The sequence below is a fragment of the Vulpes lagopus genome, chromosome 3, assembly GCF_018345385.1.
Source record: "Vulpes lagopus strain Blue_001 chromosome 3, ASM1834538v1, whole genome shotgun sequence".
NCBI lineage: Eukaryota > Metazoa > Chordata > Mammalia > Carnivora > Canidae > Vulpes > Vulpes lagopus.
The window spans coordinates 98,382,462-98,410,428 of record NC_054826.1 but is presented as its reverse complement, the minus strand read 5'-3'; the positions used below and the strand labels follow the sequence as shown (position 1 = coordinate 98,410,428).

General features: G+C 48.8%; 1 protein-coding gene across 1 annotated transcript in view; it reads left to right on the top strand.

Annotated features, from left to right (window-relative positions):
* Window positions 1–27,967, top strand: part of LOC121486313 (myosin-16) — a 62,541-nt gene that overhangs the window by 10,515 nt on the left and 24,059 nt on the right. The window contains exons 11-29 of the mRNA XM_041747182.1: window positions 202–470; window positions 2,671–2,841; window positions 4,236–4,415; window positions 6,013–6,139; window positions 7,122–7,180; window positions 8,020–8,107; window positions 9,051–9,168; window positions 10,319–10,439; window positions 14,229–14,365; window positions 15,480–15,561; window positions 18,489–18,662; window positions 19,565–19,792; window positions 20,321–20,425; window positions 22,585–22,671; window positions 22,900–23,045; window positions 24,260–24,350; window positions 24,816–24,872; window positions 25,532–25,618; window positions 27,265–27,510. Of these exons, the coding sequence (XP_041603116.1) occupies window positions 202–470; window positions 2,671–2,841; window positions 4,236–4,415; window positions 6,013–6,139; window positions 7,122–7,180; window positions 8,020–8,107; window positions 9,051–9,168; window positions 10,319–10,439; window positions 14,229–14,365; window positions 15,480–15,561; window positions 18,489–18,662; window positions 19,565–19,792; window positions 20,321–20,425; window positions 22,585–22,671; window positions 22,900–23,045; window positions 24,260–24,350; window positions 24,816–24,872; window positions 25,532–25,618; window positions 27,265–27,510 (2,573 nt within the window). The remainder of the gene's footprint in view (window positions 1–201; window positions 471–2,670; window positions 2,842–4,235; window positions 4,416–6,012; window positions 6,140–7,121; window positions 7,181–8,019; window positions 8,108–9,050; window positions 9,169–10,318; window positions 10,440–14,228; window positions 14,366–15,479; window positions 15,562–18,488; window positions 18,663–19,564; window positions 19,793–20,320; window positions 20,426–22,584; window positions 22,672–22,899; window positions 23,046–24,259; window positions 24,351–24,815; window positions 24,873–25,531; window positions 25,619–27,264; window positions 27,511–27,967) is intronic.

The window sequence follows — 27,967 nt, the reverse complement described above, 5'->3', positions numbered from 1 at the left end:
TGATTTTGGTTTCTGCATTCTGCTTTGCCACTTGACCTTGAATGAGTGTGGAAACCATCTCGGACATCTGTTTTCTCATTGGCAACGTGTAGTCTCTGCCATCCCACCCTCTGTTCCTAACCCCAAGAGATGATGCTGGGTTTCTCTGGGGGCAGGGCATCATATTTCTTTCACTCACCTGCTTTTTCTGTCCCTACTCAGTGGCTGACAAAGTCTCCCATCTCATGGGCCTCAATTCCGGGGAGCTCCAGAAGGGCATCACCAGGCCCCGGGTCAAAGTAGGCAATGAGTTTGTGCAAAAGGGCCAGAACATGGAGCAATGCAACAACTCTATCGGGGCCCTGGGCAAGGCCATCTATGACAAGATGTTCAAGTGGCTGGTGGTCAGGATCAACAAGACCTTGGACACCAAAATGCAGAGGCAGTTCTTCATTGGCGTGTTGGACATCGCTGGCTTTGAGATCTTTGAGGTGTGCCTGTCCTGGCATTCTCTTTCTGCTTTGGGGTTGATCGTTTTACTTTTAAAAGCTACTTTTCACCACGATTCTCTCATTTCTCATCTTGGACCTGGGGTGGGCCAATCTCAGGTGTTTGTTCTTGGGTCTCTGACTTTTGGCATCTAGAAAGTTCCATCTTCATTTGTATGGAGCCAAACCATAAAGAATTGTGTGAACATACTGGATAGAATGGGTGGCAGGCTAGAGCTGGCCTATACTGGGCTTACAAGGGCTGATTGTTAAGTTTTCAGGAATTTTTTTAAAAGATTTTATTTATTTATGAGAGACAGAGAGAGAAAGAGGTAGAGACATAGGCAGAGGGAGAAGCAGGCTCCATGCAGGAGCCCGATGTGGGACTCAATCCCACACCCTGGGATCATGCCTTGAGTCAAAGGCAGACACTCAACAGCTGAGCCACCCAGGCATCCCTAGTTTTCAGGAATTTTTTGATCCAGTTGACATCATGTTGATAGCTTTATACCATGAAATTGTCCAACACTTCAAATTAGGCTCTTTCTTTTTTCTTTTCTTTTTCTTTTTTCCTTTCCTTTCCTTTCCTTTCCTTTCCTTTCCTTTCCTTTCCTTTCCTTTCCTTTCCTTCCCTTCCCTTTCCTTTCCTTTCTTCCTTCCTTCCCTCCCCCTCCCTTCCTTCCTTCCTTCCTTCCTTCCTTTCTTTCTTTCTTTCTTTCTTTCTTTCTTTTCTTTCTTTCTTTCTTCTTTCTTTCTTTCTTTTCTTTCTTTCTTTCTTTCCTTTTGTTTTTGAAAGACAGAGAGTCAGCTGATATACCAGCACAACACTGTGGCCTCCCACTTCTTTCCTGCACAAAAGAGACTCAGGTCTCAACACAGACTAGTGTTGTGGGTCAGGAATATTTTACCTTTGTAATTGGAGGCAGCATGATTAGGAGATCTGGTTCTGGACTCAGGTTGGCCATCAGCTAGCTGTGTGGCCTTGGGAAAGTAGTTACTGAGCCTCAGTTTTTTCAACTCTAAAATGAACAGGCTGGAAGAGATGATCTATAAAGCTCATTTCACTCCATTATCCTACTATTTTAAGATTTCCACTGGCCACAGATGGATTCTTTTTTAAATCAACTTAGACCAGGGGCACCTGGGTGGTTCAGTCAGTTGAGCATCTGACTCTTGACCTCGGCTTAGGTCTTGATCTCAGGGTTGTGAGTTCAGACCCCATGTTGGGCTCCACACTGGGCATGGAACCTACTTAAAAAACCAAACCAAACCAAACCAACCCCACCAGTTTAGCCCAATTTCTTTCAGACTCTAAAAGGCTAATTTGACTGCCATCTACAATAGAATCATTTAATTTCATAGGTGGAAGGAGGCTTCAAGTTTCCAGACTGTGCTCCCTGGCTTTCTGGGAAGCCACTGATGGCCAGCAGTGGAGGGATTAGGAGAAAGGAGGATGATCTGTGCCAACAACATAGTGTGTGCAATAAACAAACAGGGTTTGAATCTTTGCTTGGCCACTTCCAAGACGTGTGCCTCTCTTTCTCCACCTATTAATGGAACACCAATCATTCTTGCCATATAAGGTTTGAGCAGGTGTGACTTGGCACAGAGTCTGGCACATGGGCGTGCTCTGTGATTGCAGTGGCCCCCTCTGCTTTAACCTATTTTTCCTGAGGATTTCGGGTGGGATTTCATTAAGAGAAAGCACTCTCTGATTTTTTTAAAGGTAACTTGTAAACCCCTCAAGCCCCTTCATCCTATAGATAAGCATTAAAAAAACTACACACAGAGAGCTGTCTAAAGGCACACAGGGTCAGAAGCATAAAGCCTCTCAAATGATTTCTATGCTAGAAAGAAAGTGATTCTTTCCACAATTATTTTAATTAACCACATGAGGTGGTATTTGAGGTCTGGGCCCCCCAGACCCCTAGCCCTCACTCTCTTCTGCCTCTCTCCTCCACAAGCCTGCTCCGCAGCTTCTATGCTGTTCTGTGCCTTTGCAGAGGAGGGTACTGAGAAGGGCTTCTTGCAGGGCTGATGAAACCCTGCCTGGTGGTCAGCATTCAGGCATCTGGGGTAGCACCTGAAATGGTTGGCCCTCAGCAGATTCGAGCTCTGCCTGTGACTCGTCCCTCAGTCCTGGTCCCAGGGAGGCTCTGTCTGCATCCTGGCTGATGCCCTGCTCTCTGCCCTCCCACCCCAGTTCAACAGCTTCGAGCAGCTGTGCATCAACTTCACCAATGAGAAGCTCCAACAGTTCTTCAACCACCACATGTTTGTGCTTGAGCAAGAGGAGTACAAGAGGGAGGGCATCGAATGGGTCTTCATCGACTTTGGCCTTGACCTACAGGCCTGCATTGACCTCCTGGAAAAGGTAACCTGTTGTTCAATGGTGAGGGTTAGAGAGAGGTGAGGGCCCTGACTAGGGCATGCCTCAGAAAGCAACTTCACTGGGGTCTTTGGGGAAGTGACCTTGGTAGGTCTGACCTTTATCTTCCTCTCTGCAAAATGGGTACAGTAGTTTTGCAATGACCCCTGTTAGTTGGGCTGTTAGATGCCTCAACTCACTGGATCATCACAACCTACCATTCGTGTGTGTGTGTGTGTGTGTGATGTATTATAACCATTTTGCAGATGGGAACATTGAGACATAGAGAAAGGAAGTAACCTGTCCAAGGTCATACAACCTGTGAATGGTAGAGTCAGGTTCTGACCTAGTCAGTCTATTAGCCACCCCGGTAATTACCACACAGGGAACGTTTTAGCAAATGATCTAGTTCAAGAATATATGTTTTGATCCAATGCAGAAAAGGGATAGAAAAAGGATATTACAAGGGCAGATGACAAAATCCAAACAGTCTGCTCAAAGTATTATATCAGTGTTAATTTCCTGGTTTTCATTATCATTACTGAGATTGCGTTAACATTTTGAGAAGCTGGATGAAAAGCATGTAGGAATGCTTTGCACTCTTTTACAAGCCTAAAATTATTTCAAAGTAAAAACTTCAGAAATAAAAGAAAGAAATAACATATGTCATCTCTGAGGCTCAGCCTCGAGGCTGTCATAGAGAATCTATCAGCAAGGCAGATAGGTCTCTGAAGTGAGACCAGCCTTAACCTCCCAGGAAAAGAGTCTCCAAAAAACAGGCTGCGTGCACAATCCACCTGTCCCCTACCACTTACAAATGCCTTCCTGTCCCGCTGTCAGAGAACCTGAAATGTCCTCATGTTTGAGGTTTGGGATTAAGCATTGCCCTCTTCCAGAAATTTTCCTTAGAAATCCAGCCCTCCATAGGTTGGGGGTGTGATGAGGAGCAGCATTTATAAGCATTTATGAGCTTGCTTGTTCTGGAGAAGAGACCTAGAACCCTATAGCCAGGAATGTCATTGAGGGCAAAAGCAGATAAGAGAGAGTTAAACACAGAAAGGACAGGTGGCATTGACTTTACCATTTTCCTGAGGGCTAAGCCTGGCTGGCACCACTGTTCAGGAGGGATAAGCATTTGGGGAGCTATGTAGCCCCTGCATACCCCCACTTCCTTTCTGTTAGATTCAATGAATCCTAGCCTCTTTCAAGTCTAAATGGCTTTGGCATTCGAAGACCAGACCATGGAGCTACTGCACCATTACCAGGGGTCCTTATCCAGAGTTCTGGCTGCCACCTGGGTGTCTGGGACATCCCTCTCACCACTCCCATGCCAACACCTGAGTGGCCCTGTTGGGGTCCTGTGACCTCCTCTAATACCATTTATCATTTTTCCCTTCTAGCCTATGGGCATCTTCTCCATCTTGGAGGAACAGTGCGTCTTCCCCAAGGCTACCGACGCCACCTTCAAGGCAGCCCTGTATGACAACCACTTGGGAAAGTCCAACAACTTCCTCAAGCCCAAGGGGGGCAAGGGCAAGGGGCCTGAGGCCCACTTTGAACTCGTCCACTATGCAGGCACTGTGAGTACCCCTCAGTGCCCCCTGTGGCCACCTTCCTGCTGCAATCAGCTCGGGTTATTATAGGTCTTTCCTGCCATGCTCTTCCTGAGACTTTCTGCCTCCAACTAGCACAGCCAAGATAGAACAGGGTGATCAGCTTGGAGAAATGACCTCTGATTCATACTGCCTCATCACTTCTCCCTCTGAGAATTCCAAAACAATCAGGGAGCAGGCACCAGTTCATCCCTCAGACCTACCAGGACCACACTATTGTCTATGGCCCTTGATTTGATGGCTAAAGCTAGATCTTGGACAGAATTTACTTGCAAAAAGAAAAAAGAAATTCCACGACCCCAGCAATTACCCCCAATTGATTAACTTATCTCTCTGACTGCTCACGGCCACCAAACCAACAAAATGAAAAAAACTGGCTTTTTCATTCATGACAAACGTAGTCCTTGGGGAAGAAGGAATTAAGTGCAGCCAGGACTCAGGTTCTATTTGAATAATGGATAGGGGAGACGTTTGTTCAGCTAGCTTTCAAGAATGAGTTTGGTTTCCTTGGGATTGCAGTATTGCCGTAAATGCCAATGCTCCTGTTATCACCAGAGTTCGTTGAACCTCTGTGGGTTTAACTGCAGAGAAACAGCAGCCTTAGGACAGAGCTGTCAGGAAAGCTGCTGTTGGATTGGGCACTGGAGCCAAGATTTTATGATCTCATCAACCATAACAATGCCAATTACTTGCAAAATGAATCGCGCCAGTGCCTAGAGCAAACAGCTGATTGTGGTGCACTACCTCACCTCCCACAATAAAATGAGAAGAGCTCTGGATCTGTAGCAATGGAATATTCAAAGTCTAATGGGGCCTATGCCCTTCTAAGAAGGCCTGGAGGTGATGAATGTCTATACTACATAAGAGAAGGAAAGCCCAAAAGTTTTAGCTTCTTATCTGCTTCCCTCAGTTCCCTATGCTCATTGGAAGAATCTGAAAAGTGCTTCCTCTTTGCCCCTCCAGCTAGGGCCACATGGCAAAATGGGAAGCAGAAATGAATGTATTTCCAATTACCTGAGCACATGGAGCCCCTCTTCCACCAGGCAATGGCCAGGGGATATGTGCCCTTGAGCAAGGAGAGACCAGACACCCTTGTAGGGAGCTCTTCATGTAGCTCAGGATTTCCCTGGTCAAGGCCAGTCATTCACATCAAGGGCTGAGGCTGGATGAAGGTCAATCCACACCTGGGTAGAAAAAGAGCCAGAGGTCAGGCAGGCTCAGAGTAGCCAACAAAGCAAGACATGCAGGAGAAGGTCACATCCTGACAGCAAGTACCTGGGGAGTCCTGGTTTGTTGGAAAAGCTCAGAGACAAGGGGCTTAAACAGGCAAATTGAAAATGCCCAAGAAAGCAGATAATGAGGCTTCCACTTCATCCTGTGGTTCAGGGATGCCCCCAGGACTCCAGAAAAGTCATCAGTAATAACCAAAGCCCAGGAAATGGGGTTTCAGGTTGATCCTGGAAACCCAGAGCAGGCCAAAATGTAGGTTGAGGTTCTGGCTGTGGGACCTTGGAAGATTGAGGCTGGACCTGAAGGTAACCACTGGCACTTGCCCCTCCTCCAGGTGGGTTACAACATCACGGGATGGCTGGAGAAGAACAAAGACCCCCTGAATGAAACAGTGGTGGGTTTGTTCCAGAAATCATCCCTGGGACTCCTGGCCCTTCTCTTCAAAGAAGAGGAGGCTCCAGGTACAGCTGACCCCTTGTGTCTGGTCTCCCCATACCAATGCCCATTAGTGACCAAAATGGAAATAAGGAAACAAAACTCTCTCATTAAACTCTTGCTAAATGGATGAATGAATGACAAGTTGCTTGAGGTAGGCCATGGACAATGGTGCCATGGAGAGATGCAGATGCATCCTGAGATTCCATCAACTGCATTGATCGCTGGGCCCATATCACCTGCAGGTGGAGCAATACTGCTTTGGAAGAGTTGAGGCCCAGATGCTGTGTGCTTATTTTCTGCTCCCTGTTCTCTGTCTGAGGCAAAGGCCAAACCTAGCCCTGCTTCCTATACTATGGAGGTCATGTGACCCACATGGAAACACCCCGGGTGGAAGTTGCCCAATGTGGCTGCCACTTGGAGGGGCAAGAACTGCAAATTTCCTTGAATTCAGAAATCTTTTCATCATCAACATGCAATTCCTCCAGATGGTCTGTGGGTTCTTCCTTCTCAGGCAATGGGAACAGTTTGTCCCCTTGTGTAGCCCTAAATCACAAAGGGTTACATATTCTACAGAGATCTAATGCTCTTATTGACAATAACCACAGTCATCCCATTTACCCATTCGCTGGTAGATCTCCCTTTCCTGTTGTGAGGGCCCCACCTTACCTAGTCCCAAGAAAAGCCTTTTTGGTTTCTTTTCTTTTTTTTTTTTTCTTTTTAGAGAGAGAAAAAAAAATTAAGAGGGGCAGAGGGGGAGAGAGAATCTCAACTGGACTCCCTGCTGAGTGTGGAGCCCAACTCAGGGATGGATCCCAGGACCCTGAGATCATGACCTGAACTGAAACCAAGAGTCAGATGTTTAACCAGCTGAGCCATCCAGGGCCCCCCCGCAAGAAAAGCCTTTTTAAACCAGAGAATGCATTTCCTTGACACAGAACACTTAGCGGAGGCTGCCTGTCCCAGTGCTGTGTTCTAACATGAAACATGCTTGTCTTTCTTCCTCAGCTGGAAGCAAGAAGCAGAAGAGAGGGTCTTCCTTCATGACAGTCTCCAACTTCTACAGGGTGAGCAGGGGCTGCCCCACAGGCCACTTTGCATCCAGTGAATCCTCCCCTCCTCGAACCCTCCCTTCTAACGGGGTGGTGGTCTGCCTGCCACCTCAAAATGCAGGACAGGATGATTTCATTTCTATGTCTACGATTACCTCTTTCATTCAAGGAGTCTGTTTCCTTCTGAAGGGGTCACAGAACCACAGGACCTCAGAGCAGGAAAGACCCTTAGGGATGGTTCCACTTAACCATGTCATTTCAAACTGAAATCCAGAGAGTGGTATCAATGGACATATCAGTACCTAAGATCTTGAGCCCAAGAGTTGGCTGGTCACAACTTCCACAGATTTGGGGCACTACCGGGGATACCTTCCAAAGTGCAGAAGGGCAGCCACTAGCAAGATGTTGCCCAAAGATAGATTTATTTCTGAAGGATCTGGCCACCCTAAGGCAGGACAGGCTATGTCATTGGAGGTATCCAAGCAGAGGAGGAGGGACCATCCAACGGGCAGGGATTTGTCCTCACAGGCACCAGAGTTTCCTTCTAGTACTAAGACTATGATGAGCCAGCATTGATTCAGGAAGGGCCCTCCTTACTCAAAGTCATGTCACCTTGGGCCAGTCCCTCTGAGAGGACAGGCACTGACCAAGATGATATCCATTGTGACAGCCACTAGCCACATGTGGCGGGTGAGTACTGGAAAAGAGGCTGGTGTGTCAGAACTCCATTTTAATTTTAAGTTTTAATTTAATTAATTGAACTCTAAACAAATACCTCTGCTGAGCATGGGGGTCCTGCAACACCAACACTGAACCCTACTCAGTCTTTCTGTTTCTTTTTCCTCTATCACCAGGAGCAGCTGAATAAGCTGATGGCCACCCTCCACAGCACTGCTCCCCATTTTGTCCGCTGTATTGTCCCCAACGAATTCAAGCAATCAGGTACATTGTGGGAATGAGTTTCCCTGTGAAGTTAGTGTTAGCTCAAATTAAGTACCCCCCTTTTACTAGTATAGTGAACACATATAGCAGTTTAATTATTTTTGAAATATGGAGTACTGTTTCTCTTTTTTGCCTCCCTGTCTTTCCACCAATTTTTCAATTGGACAATTTTGACCCACTGAAACAATAACAGTTAATAAAAATAGCTAACATTTGTTGAGCGCAAGCTGTAAGCCAGGTATGAATTAAGTCCACTTTAAAAAAATTTTTTTAAAGATTTTATTTATTCATGAGAGACACAGAAAGAGAGGCAGAGACACAGGCATAGGGAGAAGCAGACTCCCTGCGGGGAGCCCAATGCAGACCTCGATCCCAGGACCCTGTGATCACAACCTAAGCCAAAGGCAGATGCTCAACCACTGAACCACCCAGGTGCCCTTAAGTCCACTTTTAATCACCAGGGATGATTGGGGCAAAGTGGTGCACCAAAGGATCCCCCCCAAAATGGATCATCTAGGGACACCTGAGTGGTTCAGTCAATGGAACATCAGACTCTGGTTTCAGCCCAGGTCATGATCTCAGGGTCCTGGGATTGAGCACTGCATCAGGCTCCATACTCAGCACAGAGTCCCTCTTTCTCCCCCTTTGCTCCTCTCCTTACTCAGCACACGCACTCTCTCTCTAATAAATAAAATCTTTTTAAAAAATGGATCATCCAAAAGTCATGTTCTAGCTGCTTTGTAAAGCAAAAATCATGTTCACCAGCTGGAAGTCACATTTGGGAGACGCTTTGGGTCTTGGCTGAATTGTGGGCCCCCCTGAGCAGTGATGGGAGGAAACTGGGGTCAACAATATAGATGCTCAGTTAGCTTTCTGCAGTGGCAAGGAGTAGCTTGTCCCACCCGGGAGCACTGACAGCGTCCTGTGCCCTCCCTCTTGGCAGGTGTGGTGGACGCCCACCTGATCATGCACCAGCTGGCTTGTAACGGAGTCCTGGAAGGCATCCGTATTTGCAGGAAGGGCTTCCCAAACAGGATGCAGTACCCAGAGTTCAAACAGAGGTGAGTGGTGTCTCTCTGATACTGTGAGTATAATTCTCAGTTTCCAGGACTGACTGATAAAGAGTCCTGTTGTAGCAGACAGTACACCTCACAGAAGATACCACCACCACCTCACTCTCATTACTTTAGTATGCACTGGCCTTTCAACTGCCAGAACCTGCATTTCTTTGCCTGAGGGCTTTCTCTGGCTCTGGAGCTTGCTTTGCTACTTGGCAGGCTGAATGTCTCAGGAAGTAATGCCTCCCCGGGAGCAGCCCTCCACCAATGACTAAGGACAACTGGCATATAAATACTTCAACTCCCTCACTCTTCTGGTGGGCTGACTATGAGGCATGTTCTGGCTTCCAGATAAATGTCTAACAATAGGCTCTCCAGGTTAAACTTAAAAAAGATAATAAAAATAAAAAAGCCCTGATGTGTAGTGTCTTTGGATTTCCATATAAACACTCCCACGACTGATTTCAAGCCAGCGATGTGACATCACTGAATGTGGGGTTGGAAGAGATACACACAATTGGCTCTTGCAGACCAGTGGGAGCTATTCCCAGTGTCCCCTAGCAGCATCAAACCCCAGCTGCCCATTGTGATAACTGGCCTTATAACATGGCTTTTATTAACTTCCCTGACCCCCTTCCCAACTCTGCCAACCCCCCAGAATAAACTGTTTGCACTCGGAACCTTGTCTCAAGTCTGCTTCTAGGGGAACCCCAGCTAAGACCTCCACCTCAGTGATTATTTTCCTCCTTCCTGCTAGAACGTATGGCCACAGATTGATGGAGCAGGACAGGTCACTGGAGGTCATCTTATCCAAGCCCTCTGAAGGCTCTAAGCAGAGAAGGACTCTAAATCACAAAGAGGGTTGCTGGCATGTCAGGAAAAGAAACGCTTCTCCTATGCCTGGAAGAAAAGATCAGGAAGGAAAGATTTTGGTGTCTTATTTCCAGGAGCACCTGCCCCCTGAACTCCTGACCTACACCAATGTTCACTTCTCAAGGTCTCCTGCCAGTCCCACCCCACTGCCTGCTGTGAGCATCTTTAAAATAGGACTAAGCCATGATTCCAAGGCCATGTAAAGATCAAAAGCATGGATGCGCTTCCTGAGCTGCCAGCTTGGGCATGATGATGACCGTCATTGTCTCTCTCCCACCAGGTACCAAGTGCTGAACCCCAACGTGATTCCTCAGGGATTTGTAGACAACAAGAAGGCCTCAGAGCTGCTGCTTGGGTCCATTGACCTGGATGTGAATGAATACAAAATCGGGCATACCAAGGTAGGGCCTTCCCATGATATTCCCTCCCTAGACCACTCAGCCTTGTCCCAAGAAAATGAGCTTCAGGGCATAAATTCCAGCTCAGAGCTGACCAGTTGCCTGCCTTGGGCAAGCCCCACAGCTGCTAAGAGCCTCAGTTTCCTCCTCTGAAAAAAGCAGAGCTGATACAGCTGATCTTGTGGAATTTGGAGGGTGATTAGCAATAATGTGGGTGAGAACCCAGCTCAGACAGGTACTTAATAAGTGGTAGATGATTTCCTAGGCCTTTACAAGCCCCGGTCATGAAGCTGTGTGTGTGTGGGGGGGGGGGGGGGTGAGGTCTGAGAGTGAAGCACCATCATCCCAGCCCACCCACACCCAAAGCTCTAGCCCTGAGCTGGCAGGTGAGTCGGGGTTGACTCACAGAGAATGCCTGATCCTGACTCATAGGGCCTGGGCTGCCCTGTGTCTGCCCCACTTCCTGGCCCCGCAGAGTCCTCTTGGGATCGGAAGGGCCAGACAGGCAAATGGGCCAAGGTGTCCATCTACAGCTGCCCAAGCACACTGCACCCAACATGACAACCAGGATGATCCAGGAGGAGTACTAGCTTTGCATTCGGGAGCATCAGGCTCAAAGCCTGCCTCTGTGCAGCCCGGAGCAGGTCACTTGCCCCTCTGGGTCTCGTGAGTGGCATAGGCAAGCACAGCTTCTCCACAGGCCTGGTGGAGTGCATGGATGCTCCAGGCTGTGTGTGCAGCCAGCACATCTGGCCACTTAGCAAATGCTCACAGAGCACCTCCTGTGCCAAGCATGGTTCAAGGCTCTAGGGATATACCAGTGAACAGAACAGAAAGAGTACCTAGCTCCCTGGAGCTCACTTTGTGGTAGCAAGTGTTGGCAGAATTGTTCTGCTCTAGAATCTGCCAGAACTGTTAGCTTTGGCCTCCTTTACAATTAAGACATGCTGTGTATAACTAATTTGACTTATAGGAACACTTCAGGTTTTGTCACAGAATCACTGAATACCAGCTGCTTCCCCTAGTTCCCAACTTTGAAGGATGAGAAACTTGAGGAAGCCTGGACAGGGGCATGGAGCTGATGTGCCCAATTCCACAGAACTAGGCAGGATGGAGCAGGCCTCAGGCCCCATGACGCTGCTCATGGGAAGGGGAGACGGGGCTGCTGTTGCCAGCATTTGACACAGCTACTGGCAGGGCAAACGGACTGTATTTTGCTGTTGTTCAAGGGTTGCATTGGGAACCTCGGGTCCAGATAAAGGCCTGGGGATTCTGGGGACAGATTTCCTCCCCAAGGATCATCTAGGCTCTGGTGGCAGAGGCAGGACAGAGAACAGGATGATTCTGCCCGTAAACTGTGTCCCTATCCCCATCGTTGGCTCATGTGGGCCCTACCCCCAGCCACACGTTCACCTCACTGCTCCTAAAAAGGACACACCTCAATGACAAGCAATTCTGAAATATCAAGAAGCATTTTATGAAATCAAGCCCAAAGTCTCAACCCCACAATGGCTAGCTCTTTGGGTTTTTGTGGGGGAGGAAGGCATGGAGAAGGAGCATTCTTTTCCATTCCTTTCCTGTTGGTATCCATAGCATCCACATAAAAGATTTAGTTGGGGGCTCTGCTCCCTGCCCCAGTGTGGGGAATTGCAGATTCTTGGGGCTGGGAGGACTCAGGGTCCTGTACTCCCATTGAACAGGAGGGGAGATCAAGACCTCCCCAAAGAGAGTGACTTGGCTAAGGTTACACAGCACATCCAAGGCAGGCTGAGGCTAGGTACAGGTCTCCTGGCTCCTTCTGTCCTTCTGGAAGTTTCTGTCATGTCCTACTTGAAGCCTATGAAGATGTGTTACATTATGAAACATATTAATAATAAAACAACCACTTGTGAGCCCACTTAAAAATCCAGAACTTGGGACGCCTGGGTGGCTCAGCAGTTGAGCGTCTGCCTTCAGCCCAGGGCATGATCCTGGAGATCCAGGATCGAGTCCACATCAGGCTCCCTGCATGGAGCCTGCTCCTCCTCTGCCTATGTCTCTGCCTGCCTCTCTCTCTGTGTCTCTAATGAATAAATAAATAAAATCTTAAAAAAAAAAATCCAGAACTTAATCTTTGCATCTCTTTCCTCTCCTTCCTCCCCACCCCCAGGAATAACCTTTGTCCTGAATGTTAACCATTCCTCTGCCTTTTATTTTTTATTTTTAAAAATATTTTTTTTATTTATTCATAAGAGACACAGAGAGAGGCAGAGATATAGGCAGAGGGAGAAGCAGGCTCCCTGTGGGTAGACCAATGTGGGATTCAGTTCCAGGACCCGAGGATCACACCCTGGGCCGAAGGCAGACACAACTGAACCACCCAGGCGTCCTAATCCCCCTGCATTTTAAAAAATAGTTTAATCACATATGTGTATGGCCCCAGATTTTGCCTGGTTTTGAGCTTCATGGAAATATCATACTTGGTTTATTCTTCTGTAACATGCTTCTAACACTTCATCATATTTCCAAGATGCATTCTCGTTGGTTGGTACATGACATTCATTCATTGTCACTGCCCTATCATGCTGCCTCAGACAGCCATTCCGCAATTACTCTTTCTCCTGCCCTTGGAAATTTATTTTTCCCCCTGCAGTTATCAACAATGCTACTTTGAATATCTTTGTGCATGGTCCTATGTAGGAGTTTCTCTAGAGCAAAATTATCAGCCTTAGCTGTACATTAGAATTATTTGGGGAGGGGTAAAAATACCAGAGCCTCACTCCAGAAATTCTTCAAAATCACCTGTGTCCAGCTATCAGCATCTTTCCAAAGCCCTCCAAGCAGAACGATGTGCAGCCAGGGCAGAGAAAGATATGTTAATGCTGAGGAGGACAGTTGCCTGTTTCAGGATGTGCAAACATCTACCTTGATGAAGGAATGCCAAATCGTTTTCTCAAACTGTTGTACCAACTCACCCTCTCCTTGATCCACAACCTAGCCAACACTTGCCTTTTTGGAAGTCTTGGAAGTTGCAGGTGGAAGGAGGAGTGATTGGTATCTTGTGACCTTAGTTTGTATTTCCCAGAGGTTGGGTGTTTCTTGTTTTTTCTAACACATTGCAAAGCTGCCCCTACTTTCCTGGGGATGTGTCCCACTCACGCACAAGAGCTTGGTGCCCAAAATTGTGCAACATTGGTCAAACTCTATATCCTTTCTACAAAGTCAACCTCACCCTGCCCTCATTATCCCCTCTTCCCACTCCCAGATCCATAGGGGATCCATAGGGGATCATGACTGTTCAAAGGCTATTTTGCATGACGGTAAAGAGGGAAGGCCCTTTGCCACCCTGACTGTTGGGCAGTCACTGTAGCAGTGAGGATTATGATGATCTCACATTTCACTTATACCTTCACAGTTTATACAAGACTTTTCCACCCAATATCTCTATCTAATCCTTACTGCAACCCTTAGGGAGGGATCAGCATCCCCATTTCACAGATGAGGAACTGAGGCTCTGAAATGTGAGAAGACACATCCAGGGTGCCCAGCTAGTAAGTGCAAGGCCAGGGCTGGGGCCTGTAGGAGGATCCACGGGTGAGAGAAAACAGTCACTGGGGCCAGCAGTCTCCCTGCTATTGGAGGTCTCCAGGCCAGGGCCAGCTATTCCTGAGGGGCCTCAGACACCAGTGCCAGATGGGCTCTCTTAACTTTTAAGGACCTCTTGGAACCTCTGGTACTTTGACTTAAAACTCCCAAGTGGCTGCCACTTGGTGACAGCTGGGCTATTTTCAGATGAGTGTGTCCTTTCCCCAGGTATTCTTCCGAGCGGGCATCCTGGCTAAGCTTGAGGACATGCGGGACGAACGTCTGGCCAAAATCATGACAATGTTGCAGTGTCGCCTCCGGGGTTTCCTTATGAGGATTGAGTTCAAGAAGATGCTGGAACGAAGGTAGCCCTCACAAGCACCAGTGGGGCAGAACCACAGAGGCCACATTCACCCGCACAGAATGAGCAGAGATCATGCCACACACACAGCAGTCAGCTCCATTAGCAACACTGGGTAGTGAGATGAGGGAAGGGTGCCAATGTCTTTACTGGCCCAAAGAACCCTGTTTGGAGCCTGTATTAGTTTTCTGGAGCTGCCATAACAAAGCACCACAGCTGGGTGCCTTAACGCAGTGGAAACATTTTCTCACTGTTCCAGAAGCCAGCCCATCTGAAATTAAGGTGTTGCAGGCCACACTCCCTCTGAAGCTCCAGAGGAGGACCCTGTTTTGCTTCTTACAGCCCTGGTGGCCCTAGGCATTTCTTGGCTTGTGGCTGCATCATTCTGATCTCTGCCTCTGTCTTGGCAAGGCCCTGCCTCTGTGTCTGTGTCTCCACACAGGCTTCCTTCTTATGTGGACACCAGGCATCTTGGGTTGGGGGCCCACCTTTTTCCAGTATGACTTCCTCTTAACCTAAGTGATGACATCTGCAAAGACTCTATTTCCAAACCAGGTCACATTCATGGGAACTGGGGGTTAGGACTTGAACATATCTTTTTGGAGGGGGACACGATCCAACCCTTAACAAGGACCACCTAATATAAACCCTTCTCTTGCAGCCTATAAGGCACTTCCCCTTATTGATCAGTGTGATGATACTGTGACTCAGACTACCCTGGCTGGCCTCTAGCTGACTCTGGCTCTTTGTGGCCCTAGTAATAATAGCAGTGATGAGCCAATAACCACAATAATGAGTTTCTGATATCCACCAGGCCCTCCTTGACCCCGGCTGAAGGCAGGGACACCAGTTAGGGGCTGAGGGTAGGACAGCAGCCCAATCCAACCCAGGGCCTTGGCACACAGGAGGTCCTCAGTAAATGACAGCCCAGTGAAGCTGCCAGGGACAAGGAGGTGGATTCCAGAGATTACAGATGGATAGGATTCAGAGCGTAATGGGTGATTGAAGAAGGGAAATGTAAGAAGAAGTGAGTGGTCTGTCTCAGCCTTGTGCTGTCCAGGAGGCCAGGCCCTGACGCCTGCACTTTAATCCACACAACCCCGGATTCCTTTTTGCAGAATCGGCCTGAAAGTCATCCAGCGGAACACACGCAAATTCCTGGAGCTGCGTTTCTGGGGCTGGTGGAAGCTCTACAACAAGGTAGGGCTCAGGAACAGGCCAGCCTGCTGCTGCCCAGGAGGACAGGGGGCCTGAGCTCAGCCTGGGTGGGGGAGCCTCTCGAGAGTAGGAGGCCACAGGATGCTGCAGGGACAGTCCAAAAATGAGATGAAGGAGGAATCCAGCCTCCTTCCAGACAGAGGCTAATTCCTCCCTGAGGAAAGAAAACATGAGTGTGTCTCCCCACCTCATCTCGTCCCTGAAAATAGCATCCTGTTAGGATGGAAAGCATTCCCTACCCCCAGACACACACACACACACACACACACACACACACACACACACAGAGTAGGCTTGGTTATCAGCACCTCCCCCTGGACATGTCGAGGCATCTTCAACTCCTTTAGTGAAGTCCAGCTTTAGAGGTGGAGTGACCTCAGGAAATCCTGGGACCTCCCTGTTCCCAGGTTCCTGACCTCCCTGTTCCCAGGTTCTTCTGAGACAGCAGAGAGAGCGGTGAGTCAGCCAGATGGTGGGGCTACAGGACCTCCAAGCAGCCAGCCTACCCTTAACCAATGCAGGAGGCCATGAGCCGTCCTCCTGATGCAGGTGGAATCATACTAGGTGACGGTATACACACCTTTGGCCCTCATTCCAGGGGAACACAGTGCTGGGAACCAGAGGTGGCTGGATGCAGGGCTACTGTATTCCGGAGACAGGAGGATGGTGTTGTTTCAAGGGGAGCCTTGTGGAGTGGATGACAGGCTCCAGGTCATCTCTGTGGCCTTGAGGCCCCTACGGCTCATGTAGAAGTTTCTTTCTACTCCCCATGGGAAAGCACTATCTAACACAGTGCTAGCCACAGGTTCAAAGGAGAGATAGCAAACTCTGCATCTCCAAAGGTCAGCCCCCTCCTGGGCCTGAGATCACGGAGGAGTCCAGATGAGCATTTCTCAAAGTTCAGTCATCGCTGGTAACTTCCCCACTTGTTCTACAACTGACCTCCTTTTCTTATGTCAACTCACTTTTTTATTCTGAAATTTGTATTTTAAAAGGACACTTTGTATCCTCATCTGCTTTAATCTCATCCTAAGCAAGCATTATCCACAAAATGCTGGATGTGACGAGTGCTTTTCTGTTTTTTAAAAACATTATTTCAAAAAATGTATTTAATTTCTTATTTTTAAAAGTTATTTTTATTTTTTAAGATTTTATCCATTTATTCATGAGAGACACAGAGAGAGATCGAGAAAGGCAGAGACACAGGCAGAGGGAGAAGCAGGCTCTATGCAAGGAGCCCGACACGGGACTCGATCCCAGGTCTCCAGGATTGTGCCCTGGGCGGAAAGCAGCTCTACACCACTGAGCCACCTGGGCTACCCTAAAAGTTATTTTTAAAGTAACTATGTAACAATGAATATCTAAGGATTTCTGTGCAATGCTAAATCTATCCCACTTGCGCCTTTGGTATTTGTGTCACCCTCTGTGAAGCTCCAGACTAACAGCCTTTAAGATTCTTCCAGGCAGGGGGCACCTGGGTGGCTCAGTGGTTGAGTGTCTCTGCCTTTGGCTCAGGTCATGATCCCAGGGTCCCCATTGGGCTCCCCACAGCGAGCCTGCTTCTCCCTCTGCCTGTGCCTCTCTCTCTGGGTCTCTCATGAATAAATAAATAAAATCTTAAAAAAAAAAAATAAGAAAGATTATTCCAGGCAGGACACCACCCACGGTCACAGATGAGGGGTCAAAGCCTGGAAACTTCCCCATTCTTTACTAGAAAAAAAACTTCAAAATAAATAAATAAATAAATAAATAAATAAATAAATAAATAAATATAAAACTTCACCAATTAAACATGGCGGAGCAAGGTCCTGTTCCATTGAGTAAAACAGTTAAAACTAAAAATCCTTTACTGTTAGTTTTTAACTAAGCTCTAATCTTATTGAAGCTAGATAGGATTGATGGGAAGAAAAACAAACCACATTGCAGAGGCTTTTACTGAATAGAAAGTGTTACATAGTTGTGTGGTTATGTGGACCTGCCCCAGTGGTATCCCACGTCCCCACAGCCCAGGCTGGCAATGAGGCTTCCCTGTCATCTTGGAAGATAGGTGATGCCTTCTCCCAAATCCATCTCCACAGGGCGTTTGCCCCCCGGAGAAACACATCCATTGATCAGGAAATACCCTGAGGGCCTGTCCCACCTGTTCTGCTCAGAGCTGCAGGGACACAGGAAAGCAAGAGGGAGGTTTTTGAGGGGCTAGAGGTCTAGCAGGGCAGAGAAGTACAGGTGGATGGAGCTGATGGACCCAGGCTCCCTTGCAGGGTAAGAAGGGCCAAATGCATGTAGAGGTCAGGATGGGTGCAGCGGGTACAGAAAAGTAGTGAGTAGTTGCTGCAGGCCAACACACAAAGCAGGCCCAACCATACAGAGATCAGAGCCAGAGGGGCGGAGGCCACGAGGCAGAACTGCAGCCTAGCTGGAGTGGGGTGGGCAAGGCTTTGTTGTGGGAAGACCACGTAGAGGGCTGGGACTTCACGCTGGGGACCAGATGAAAGAAGTGAGAGAGAAAGACTGAGAATATACACAAGACAGAGAGACAGAAAGAGAGAGAGAGAGAGAGAGAGAGAGGAACAAGTAAGGGAGAAAGGTGAGGAAAACCAGAGTTCCCAAGCACACACAATTTACAGAGCATTTATAAGCGCTGGGCGCAGCTAGACACCAACAAACACCCAGTTTGGTGTCTCTTAGGATCCAAGAGCATCCTGAGGATTGGTTCTAAGCAAGGATGGGCCTTCTCTGTGGAGGCTAGGGATGTTTTAGGGCAGCTATGGAGAGGCTCCAACATCACTGCTGCAGCATGAGCTTTCTACCCCACCAGGGGTGTGAAGTCCCACTGGAGGCTGAGCCCCACAGCCCACCACTGTGCCCCCCACCCCCCCTAAAATGGTATAGTGTTGCTCACCACTCAGGTCAAGCCGCTCCTGAATGTGGCTCGTCAAGAGGAGGAGATGAAGGCCAAGGAGGAGGAGCTGAGGAACGCCATGTCCAAGACACAGGAGCTGCTCAACAGGGTAAAGGAGCTGGAGGAGAAGATGGCCACGCTCAGCCAGGAGAAGAATGACCTCACCATCCAGCTCCAGGCGGTATGTGGGGGCTGGGGTGGGGGGGCGAGATGAGGTGTGGGAGCTGGGGGCCCTGGCAACTACCAGGATTCCAGGGTCACTGAGAGTCAGACCTAGAGAGGGAGGGACAGCCTTCGAAGAAGCTGTGTAGGAGCAAGGTCACAGCAGTAGAAGGACCACCCATTGATAGAAGCACCTTCCTGGGCTCCACCCCTTTATGCCTCACACATAAGATTATTTCCCTTAGCTTGCAGACAGAAAAACTGAATGTCAATAATGTTATGCCATGAAGCATAAATCACATAGTCTGGTTGGACTCTCTGGCCAATGTTGTCTCACGCCCCTGACCCCATTTTGGGGAGACCCTGGTGGACACCCAGGTTGTCCCTCTTCCACCACTTCCTGTCCGTTTGACTTTTGACAATTCTGCTTCCCCTGCCTATCAGCTCCCATGTTCCTGAACTGTAGCTTACAGTAACACGTGCCTGGCTGGCTTCGCGGGGTTGTTGTAAGGAGGACTCGTGGATGGGAAGTGGTTTGTTAACACAGAAGTACTAAAATCAGCACTGGGAGTCATTTGGGCAGATAGCCCAGGCCCCACTGACAGATGGAGGCATAGGCACATCCAGGCTCAGCAGATGGGATGGCACAGCCTGAAGTACCAGTGCTGTCCTCGACTTCTCCTGGACCACCTCTGCTAAAACCTTAACTGGGATTCCGTTAAAGTGCAGACTTAAATGCAGCAGGCCTCAGGGGAAGCCTGAGATTTTTTTGCATCCCAACCGGTTCACAGGTGATGCAGCTGTTGGTCTGGGGATGGCCCTGCTAGACTGTGTTTTGTCACACACATCGCATGGAGTTTGGAGCTAGTGCTCAGACCCCTTTGGGACTCTTTTGACTGGTGGTGTTCTTTCTTCCTCCAGGAGCAAGAGAACGTGATAGATGCCGAGGAGCGCCTGACCCAGATGATGAAGACCAAAATGGACCTGGAGAGCCAGATCTCAGACATGCGGGAGCGGCTGGAGGAAGAGGAAGGTACAGCAGCCTCCCTGAGTGCCACCAAGCGCAAGCTGGAGGGGGAGATGAGCGACCTGAAGCGGGATCTGGAGGGCCTGGAGACCACGCTGGCCAAGACGGAGAAGGAGAAGCAGGTGAGGGGGCCCTGGAGCCTGACCCCGCTCCTTATAAGAACAGGGAACCCTATGGAGGGGTCATACCTGGAGCTCCCACAGCAGCACTGCCCAGGGCCCTAGCCACCTGCCACATGGGGCTATTTTAACTTAACTCAATGCAATTTAAAATGTGGTTCCTCTGCTGACCTAGCTGCATTTTGAGTGCTCAAAAGCCACACGTGGCTAGCGCTACCACGTTGGATCGTTGGATTGTTGGATCGGCAAGTCTGGTGGGGCCCCAGAGCCTACTCCCTAAGGCACTGCTGACATCTGAGGACTGGACTTGGAATAACAAAGCCTAAACTGGTGGCTCTCACAGCTCTCCTTACCCTAAGATTCCTACTTGGTTGGTTGGGATATGCCCTGGGCGTTAGCATTTCTCAGGCTCCCAAGTGGCTTTGGACTACAGCCAAGCTGAAGAGCCCAACAGTGCCTCTCCGAGCCAGTGCCTCCCCTGAGGACGTTTCCAGCCTTAAAGGCCTGTCTCTCTCCTGCCCCCATTTCCAGGCCCTGGATCATAGGGTCCGCACCCTGACTGGGGACCTCTCGCTCCGTGAGGACTCCATCGCCAAGCTCCAGAAGGAGAAGAGGGCCCTGGAGGAGCTGCATCAGGTAGGCAGCACTGGCTTCCCCTTGGCAGAGCAGGTGAAGCTTGGAGACTGGAGACCTGGACTCAAATCTTGGCTTTGCTGCCCCTCTGCTGGGGCCTGTTGGGGAAGTCACCAAGTCTCCCAAAATCTCGGTTTCCTCATCAGTGAAGTGGGCACTGTCATGTCTTGTTGCTCTCCTCCCGGGTTTGTTGTGAGTGGGGTGACTATAATTTATCACCCAAACTAGGACAGTTTGAGTGAAAGAGGGCAGCAGGCATGAGCAGGATGGTCCCCAATGCAAGGTATGTCCCCAGACACATCAGGATGAAGTGTGGTGCATGGAAGTGCCCTTTGAGTGCTGATGTACCAGCAAACCCTGATCCATCTCGGCAACAAAGGGCATGAGCTTTTGCCATGGGGAGACTTATTCGAGTGTTATGGGCTCAGGCTCCTGAATGCAGAGCCAGCTCTGACCAGCCACCAGTGCTGACCGTGGCACAGACCACTTCCCAGCTCTGGAGATGCAGGTACACAGAGCAAGCTGAAGCCCAGAACCAAACCATGGACCCCATCGCCATGCTTGCTGACACCGTGAACACACAACAGGTTCTCTGAATGCCTCACTCTCCCACCTCTGGAAATATTTCCCCTTAGACTGGAACTCTCAACCACTTCAAACTCAGAGCCTCCCTTCTATAACAAATATGGTCAATTCTCCTTACTCTAGGTAGTCATGTTCTAAAAAGTCACCACAAACACTGAGGTAGCAAATACTGAACCTCAGTTTTAAGGGGTTAGGTTCCTGCAAGCCTCTGGTTACATTTTTGTCAGCCAATCAATACAGAATACATAGGATTACAATCAATATGTTACCTTGTTTTATGAGCGTTTCTGTTGAAAGACACTATTTGGTCCATATTGTAGATTTCTGAACATTGAGCTCACAGTCAACAGCCCTATATTTCGCACCAGAACAAAGCTTATCTGACATACAAATTTCCTCTGTGAGGGCACAGCACAGCCTTCTTGTGCTTGGGAATACTAGACAGCACAGCAGCACTGTGCATGGGGCCATGTTATAAGCAAAATCACCAAAACAAAAACCATAGCACTGAAAAGACTGTGAAAAAGATACTTGTTTGCAGTCTGAGGAAACCAGAAGGCAGAGCATCACCTTATTCAACTGCAGCTGGGAATGCGCACTCCAGGAGACTCCAATTTTTTGCTGCCTGCGCATGTCTGCAAATGACCATGAAAGCACCACAAGTATTGATTTGGGATTACAAATAAATTTTAGATAGTAGGCAAACTGAAAAATAGATAATCTCCAAATAACAAGCACAGAGCCTCTCTTACTATCCTAAAATAAAAATTATTATAAATAACATATAACTTAAAAAAAATCAATAGGGTGCCCTTCTTTTTAAGGGGGGATGTGAATAGAATGTAATTTATAATAGATAATGGGGCTGTCGCTGTGTAAAAGCTCAGGAGATCCACTAGAAGACGTTGTGAGCAGGAGGCTATCCACCCGAGCCTGCCTAGGTGGCTATAGAGGGTGTGTTGGTGACGCAGATAGCCAAGTGTGGCTGCTGTCAGCAATAGGAGTTTACAAAATGGTAAAGAACTCTCAGGGAGATTTTGACAATAACAAATCTTCTCTCAGTTTTCATTGTGGAAAACTGGTGGATCATTCTTTAAAATGTAGTATATACTAAATGAAAAATAAAATAGTTGAGTCATATGTAAAGTGGTACCAAGTGGTGCCAGGTGCTGTGTTCAGAAGAGTATGATTATTGCTTTATTTACATGAATGCCTGGGTGGGGCATCAAGTGTGTGGACTGAAGAATGATTCCTCATGGTGCTGGACCGTCCAGAGCATGCCAAGATGTCCAGTAGCCCTGGAACCACCCACAAAGTGCCAGTGGGGCCCCCAATCGTGGTGACATCCAAAAGCCCCCCACAAATTTCTGATATGTCCCATGGGGAACCAGAGTCTCACTGGCCATTAAGGGCCCACCTGAAGCTAACAGGTGCTTGGGTCTGCCCCCAACTCACCTGGCAGTAGGGGCAGGAGCATGGTAGCTGTCCACTGAGCTCAGAAGTGATGGCCGAGAACCAGGTCTATTCAGCTGCTCCTGCATGGTTCATGGGACACACGTGTGTATCTTTTCCTCCAGAAAACCCTTGATGACCTGCAAGCTGAGGAGGACAAGGTGAACCACCTGACCAAGACCAACAGCAAACTCAGCACCCAGATCCATGAGGTGATGCCCTGTTGCTGTAGCCAATTCTATACCTCAGGGGCCGGGTCCATGCTGGGGCACGGAGCCCTCAGACACATTTGGGGAACTGGACTGACCCATGCCCCTGGGGAAGCGAGGGCCTCTCTGAGGCTACAGCTAAGGAACCAGGACCAGTCTGGTTCCTTATCACATTCTGGTCTCAGACTCACCCCCCACCCCCACTTTCTCTTGTTTTTGTTGTTTCTGCAGCTGGAGGATAACTGGGAACAAGAAAAGAAAATCCGGGCAGAGGTGGAAAAGGCTCGTCGGAAAGCTGAGAGTGACCTGAAGATGACCATTGACAATCTCAATGATATGGAACGGTCCAAGCTAGACCTGGAGGAGGTGGTGAAAAAGTATGCCCATGCAGTCCTTTATTCTGCCCACAACAACATTAGCAGTATCAAGCACTTCCTGGATGGTGCCAGGTGCCAGGCACTGTGCTGAGGGTTTCATGTGCTTTAATGCATGTCCTCAGCGCCCACCATGTGCCAGACACTGTGCCCAGCACAGAGGATATAGGAAGGGGACCGTAGGTGCTGCCCATCCACAGGGAGCTCCCAGCTTCACACAGGGCCTGTTGGGCGCCAGCAATGAGACCAGTACTACAACAAGGCACCTGCCCCTAAAGGCAGGGAGTCTTCGTAGAAACCCACAAGCCAGGTTTTCAAAGATCACAAGGAGTTGAGGTGGGTACTTTATCAGTATCGCTCCAGCAATAACATGGGAGACAGGTGAAGTGGAGAAAAACTGAAAGCCAGAAAGCAATCAGAAGTCCAGGTGTAAGCTTGAACCAAGTAAGAGGCTGAGGGAATGGAGATGAGGAGTCAGACAAGGCAGGCTCTCAAGGAGTGGAATTTGTTTTTTTTTTTTTTTTTTTTTAAGGAGTGGAATTTGAACAATACATCTTTGAGGTACATTTTGCTAAGGCAGTTTCAAAGCACCACAGACTGCCAGAAGGGTGTGCAGCTACTAGCTCTGTGTCTCGGCATATTTCTTCTGTGGCACACTCAGAAGGTGCACGTGACCTTTACCATCCTACTCATCTACTTGGTCTCTGGTGTCTTAGTTTGCATATGTGGATCCTTGGCACATGGCACCCACTTATCAGAAGGAGATACCCTCTTGTGGAAAGTTTTTAGAGGAAATTTTTCCCTAAAAAGGCAAAGCATCCTGGTGATTCTGGAGTCCCTAAAATATAAGCTGTACCAAGAGCAGTGATTTCTGTCTGGTTTGTTTACTGATGTGTCCCTGGAACCCCAAACATAGTAGAGACACAATGAACTTGTACATAGTATAAGTAGAGACTCAATAAACTGGCACATAGTAGGGACTCAATAAACTTGTACCAAATTAAGAAGTGAATGAATAAGCAGATGGAAAGCATGTGCAGCAGATTCTGGGGTTCTGCAGGGTGAAACCTTCTGGGCCGTCTGAAGGCCCGGAACTGGGGGATGAGTGGGTTTCAGCAGGTTCCAGGCTTCCTCCAGCAGCCAAGATTCTGTTCCTTTGCCAGCCAGCTGGTCTCCCCTTAGAACTTTTCCTCAGGAGGCCAAACCTTCTCTTGCAGGAGAGATATGGAAATCAATTCTGTCAACTCTAAATATGAGGATGAGCAGTCTCTGAATTCCACACTCCAGCGGAAACTAAAGGAACACCAGGTGTGTCCAGGACTGGGAAGACAGAGCTCTCCTTTTGAAACTCACTTCCAGGCACTTTTGTTTCCATCAGCTGCTTCGCTGCCTCGGTTTCCTGAGGAGCAAGACTGTCCCAGAGTCCTTGAGACTCGTCCATGTTCACCTCACACAGGCTTATAGTCAAAGCCCTTACAGTGATCACAAGGCCCTTGACAATCTGCCCATTTCCTCCCTGACCTTGTCACGTTCCCCCACTGCTCCCCAGCCACAGCCATGCTGGCCCCCCATGGGATCTCACATACCCCAGCCCCCTCCTGCCTCAGGGCCATTGCACACACTCTCTGTGGCCTGTTGCCCTCTGCTTTTGACAGTGTCCATCATATGCTCAGCTCCTTGCCATCATTTCCATACTAAAAGGCCAAGTGGGTAAGTCTGTAATTTCACCCAAGAAGAGATGACCCCCTTCTGCTTTACTTCTTTGTCTGCTAGGCCCGAATTGAGGAGCTAGAGGAAGAACTGGAAGCTGAGCGGTCAATGAGAGCCAAGGTAAATGAAATGCCTCTGCACTTTTTGAGCCTAAGGACACATTGCCTGCTACAGTCCAACCACAAGTACATGCTCACTCAGGAAAGCAAAAGAGGACAGGTTACCAATTGAAAAGGCCCTGTTGATTCTTGAGCACCTCCTGAGCACCAGGCAGTGTGCTACATGAGAAATACTAAGTACAATGCAAGACACAAAGATACTATTTCCAGTGTGAGTCCAAGGAGAGAAGGCCAGCAACGTTAGCCCGGGGACTCAGAGAATGAATTCAACAGGCTGACACTGGGAAGAATTTCTAGGCAAAGAGAAGAAATAGCACCTCTCTGCACAGTTATAAGGATGTACAAAGAAAAGGAAAGAATGGAAGAGGGTTCTAGGGTGGGGATCCTAGAAGCCAGCAAGCTGGTGGGATGTGAATCCTAACATATCTAAACTCCAGATTCATCCAAACTGAGCTGGGGGTAAGTATGTGCGGGAAGACCCACTCAGTGCAGGAGAAGGACACAAGCATCCTTCACTGAGTGTATAGAGTGGCAGGCAAAGGGCAGGGCTCCCCAAAAGCAGGCCCCCAGCCTCATGGACACCATGCAGTCACTGCGGTCTTTACCAGAGAAGGAGGGGCTCCTGCATGGCTCCTGTCACAGTCACTCAATCTTCCCCAGGTGGAGAAACAACGCAGCGACCTGTCCCGGGACCTCGAAGACCTCAGTGACAGGCTGGAAGAGGCTGGGGGAGCCACGTCTGCTCAGGTACCATTATCAGGGTACCAAGGAACGCCAATTCCTGCCTGCCTGCAGGGAGAGAAAAATTGCTGGGTGATGAGCAGTTAGTTCTTGCTGAATTCCTGGAGCTACCTTGAGGAGAAAACAATAATAACGAAGAGGCAAAAGAGGGGCTGGTTTGGTCCCCTTTCTCCCAGGCTCCTTAGCTCAGTGGTGTTGACAGAACCAGGACTGGACTAAAGGCAGAAGGCAGTTCCTCATTGTCTGGTACCTGGCCATAGGGGTAATGAGGGCAGAGGGGGCAGTGCCTGAGAGTGTGAGAACCCCATAGAGGAGGGGTTGGAGGTATGGGTTCTAGATTGGTTGCTTTTCACTGGAAAGCCAGTTGTTTCCTATCTCTAGGAGTTAACTACCCCTGCAAGGGGCTGTCCTTCCAGGACCAGCAAAGCCCCGGATGTCAAAGCATCAGAATATAGAAAATGAAGACATGGTTAATACAGTGGGGTGACCACCCACACTCAGGGCTGGAATCCAAGCTGAGCCTCTGGTGTGGGATACATCTTTCTCCAACTCATATAAAGGCATCGTGGAGACTGTCAGAAGCCACTTGAAACTCTCCTAATTCCGTGTAGTCAGGTCTTTTACAAATGCAGACTCTGGATCAGAGCTGAGAGCAGAAATGCGGATGGTGTCCCTTAGCACTGGAAGGCTCCCTGGACTCCATGTCCCACTCCCTCAACATTCCAGCCATAGTATGCACACTGTGGAGGGGCCCAGATGTGGTCGGGCTCCCAAGGAGGAAACAAAATCATCCCCATTGGTTTAAGCAACAGGCACTAAGAAGGGACTATGTTTAGTGATGCATAAAAAGTTAAGGGAGGGGATCCCTGGGTGGCTCAGCGGTTTAGCTCCTGCCTTTGGCCCAGGGCAAGATCCTGGAATCCCGGGATTGAGTCCCACGTTGGGCTCCCGGTATGGAGCCTGCGTCTCCCTCTGCCCGTGTCTCTGCCTCTCTCTCTCTCTATGTCTATCATGAATAAATAAATAAAATATTTAAAAAAAAAAAAAGTTAAGGGAACAACAGGATGTGGGACACCAGAGGGACGGTAGGAAGCAGGGTTATAGGGCTGTGAGACATTGGGAGCCATGGAGTGTGGTTCATTCCAGAGGCTCAGGGGGAGTCTGTCCCAGCCTCTCTCCTGGATGTGTGGGTTGCTGGCAATCTTTATTCCTTGCTTGCAGCTACATCACTCCAATCCCTGCCTCTGTGGCCACTTGGCCTTTTTCTTTGGTGGATCCAAATATCTCTTATAAGAATGACCAGCCATTGGGTCCAGGCTCTCCCTAATCCAGTTATGACATTTTAACTTGTTTATATCTGCCAAGATCCTGTTTCCAAATAAGGTCACATTCACAGGTATCTGGGTTTAAGAATTGAGCATATCTTTTTAGGGGACACAATTCAAGCCACAACATTACCCAACCAAATCCTATGGGCAACCCACCCAGAGGCTCCAGATTGATATTTCCATAAAAAAAAAGATATTTCCATCAAGACGTCCTATCAGTGGGGTGCAGAAATATCAAGGCACCACTGAGCAGGTGGACAGTGTCTGCCCTAAGGAGCCCAGTGCAGGTCATTTCTGCTAAACCCTGGTTCTCCTCTCTCCCAGATTGAGCAGAACCGCAAGCGGGAGGCGGAGCTGCTGAAGCTGAGGCGGGAACTGGAGGAGGCAGCCCTGCAGAGCGAGGCCGCGGCCTCCACACTGCGCAAGAAGCACACAGACTCCATGGCTGAGCTGACGGAGCATGTGGAGAACCTGCAGAGGGTCAAGTCCAAGCTGGAGAAGGACAAGCAGGTCATGAAGGCTGAGATTGATGATCTCAATGCCAGCATGGAGACTGTGCAGAAGTCCAAGGTGAGGGAGGACCCCCACAGAGCCACAGGGAGGTGCCCCAGCATCTGGCCACCTCACAAATATTCCCCCCAACCCCTAGCAAGCCCAAGGCATGTTCTGGATGTTGTGAGGGGAACTAAGATGAGCTCATCACAGATCCCACTGGATGGTGTATAACCTTGGCTGAGTTCACAACCTGTGCTTCAGCTTCTGCAACTGTAAAATGGGGACATTAATAATCCCTACTTCATAGCGCTGTTGTGAGGGTTACAACAGTTCCTGGCATTTAAGAAAAGCTCAATAAATGTGAGCTATTAAGATGACCATTACATTAGGATGACTATATCCTCAAGGAGCAGGGAGACTAGTAGGATAAATGCATACATCACCATAAAGTGATATATGGCAAGAATTTTGGAAAAGCAAGGAAGCCATTAAATATGTGTTTATCAACCATCTGCCATGTGAAGAGCCTTCT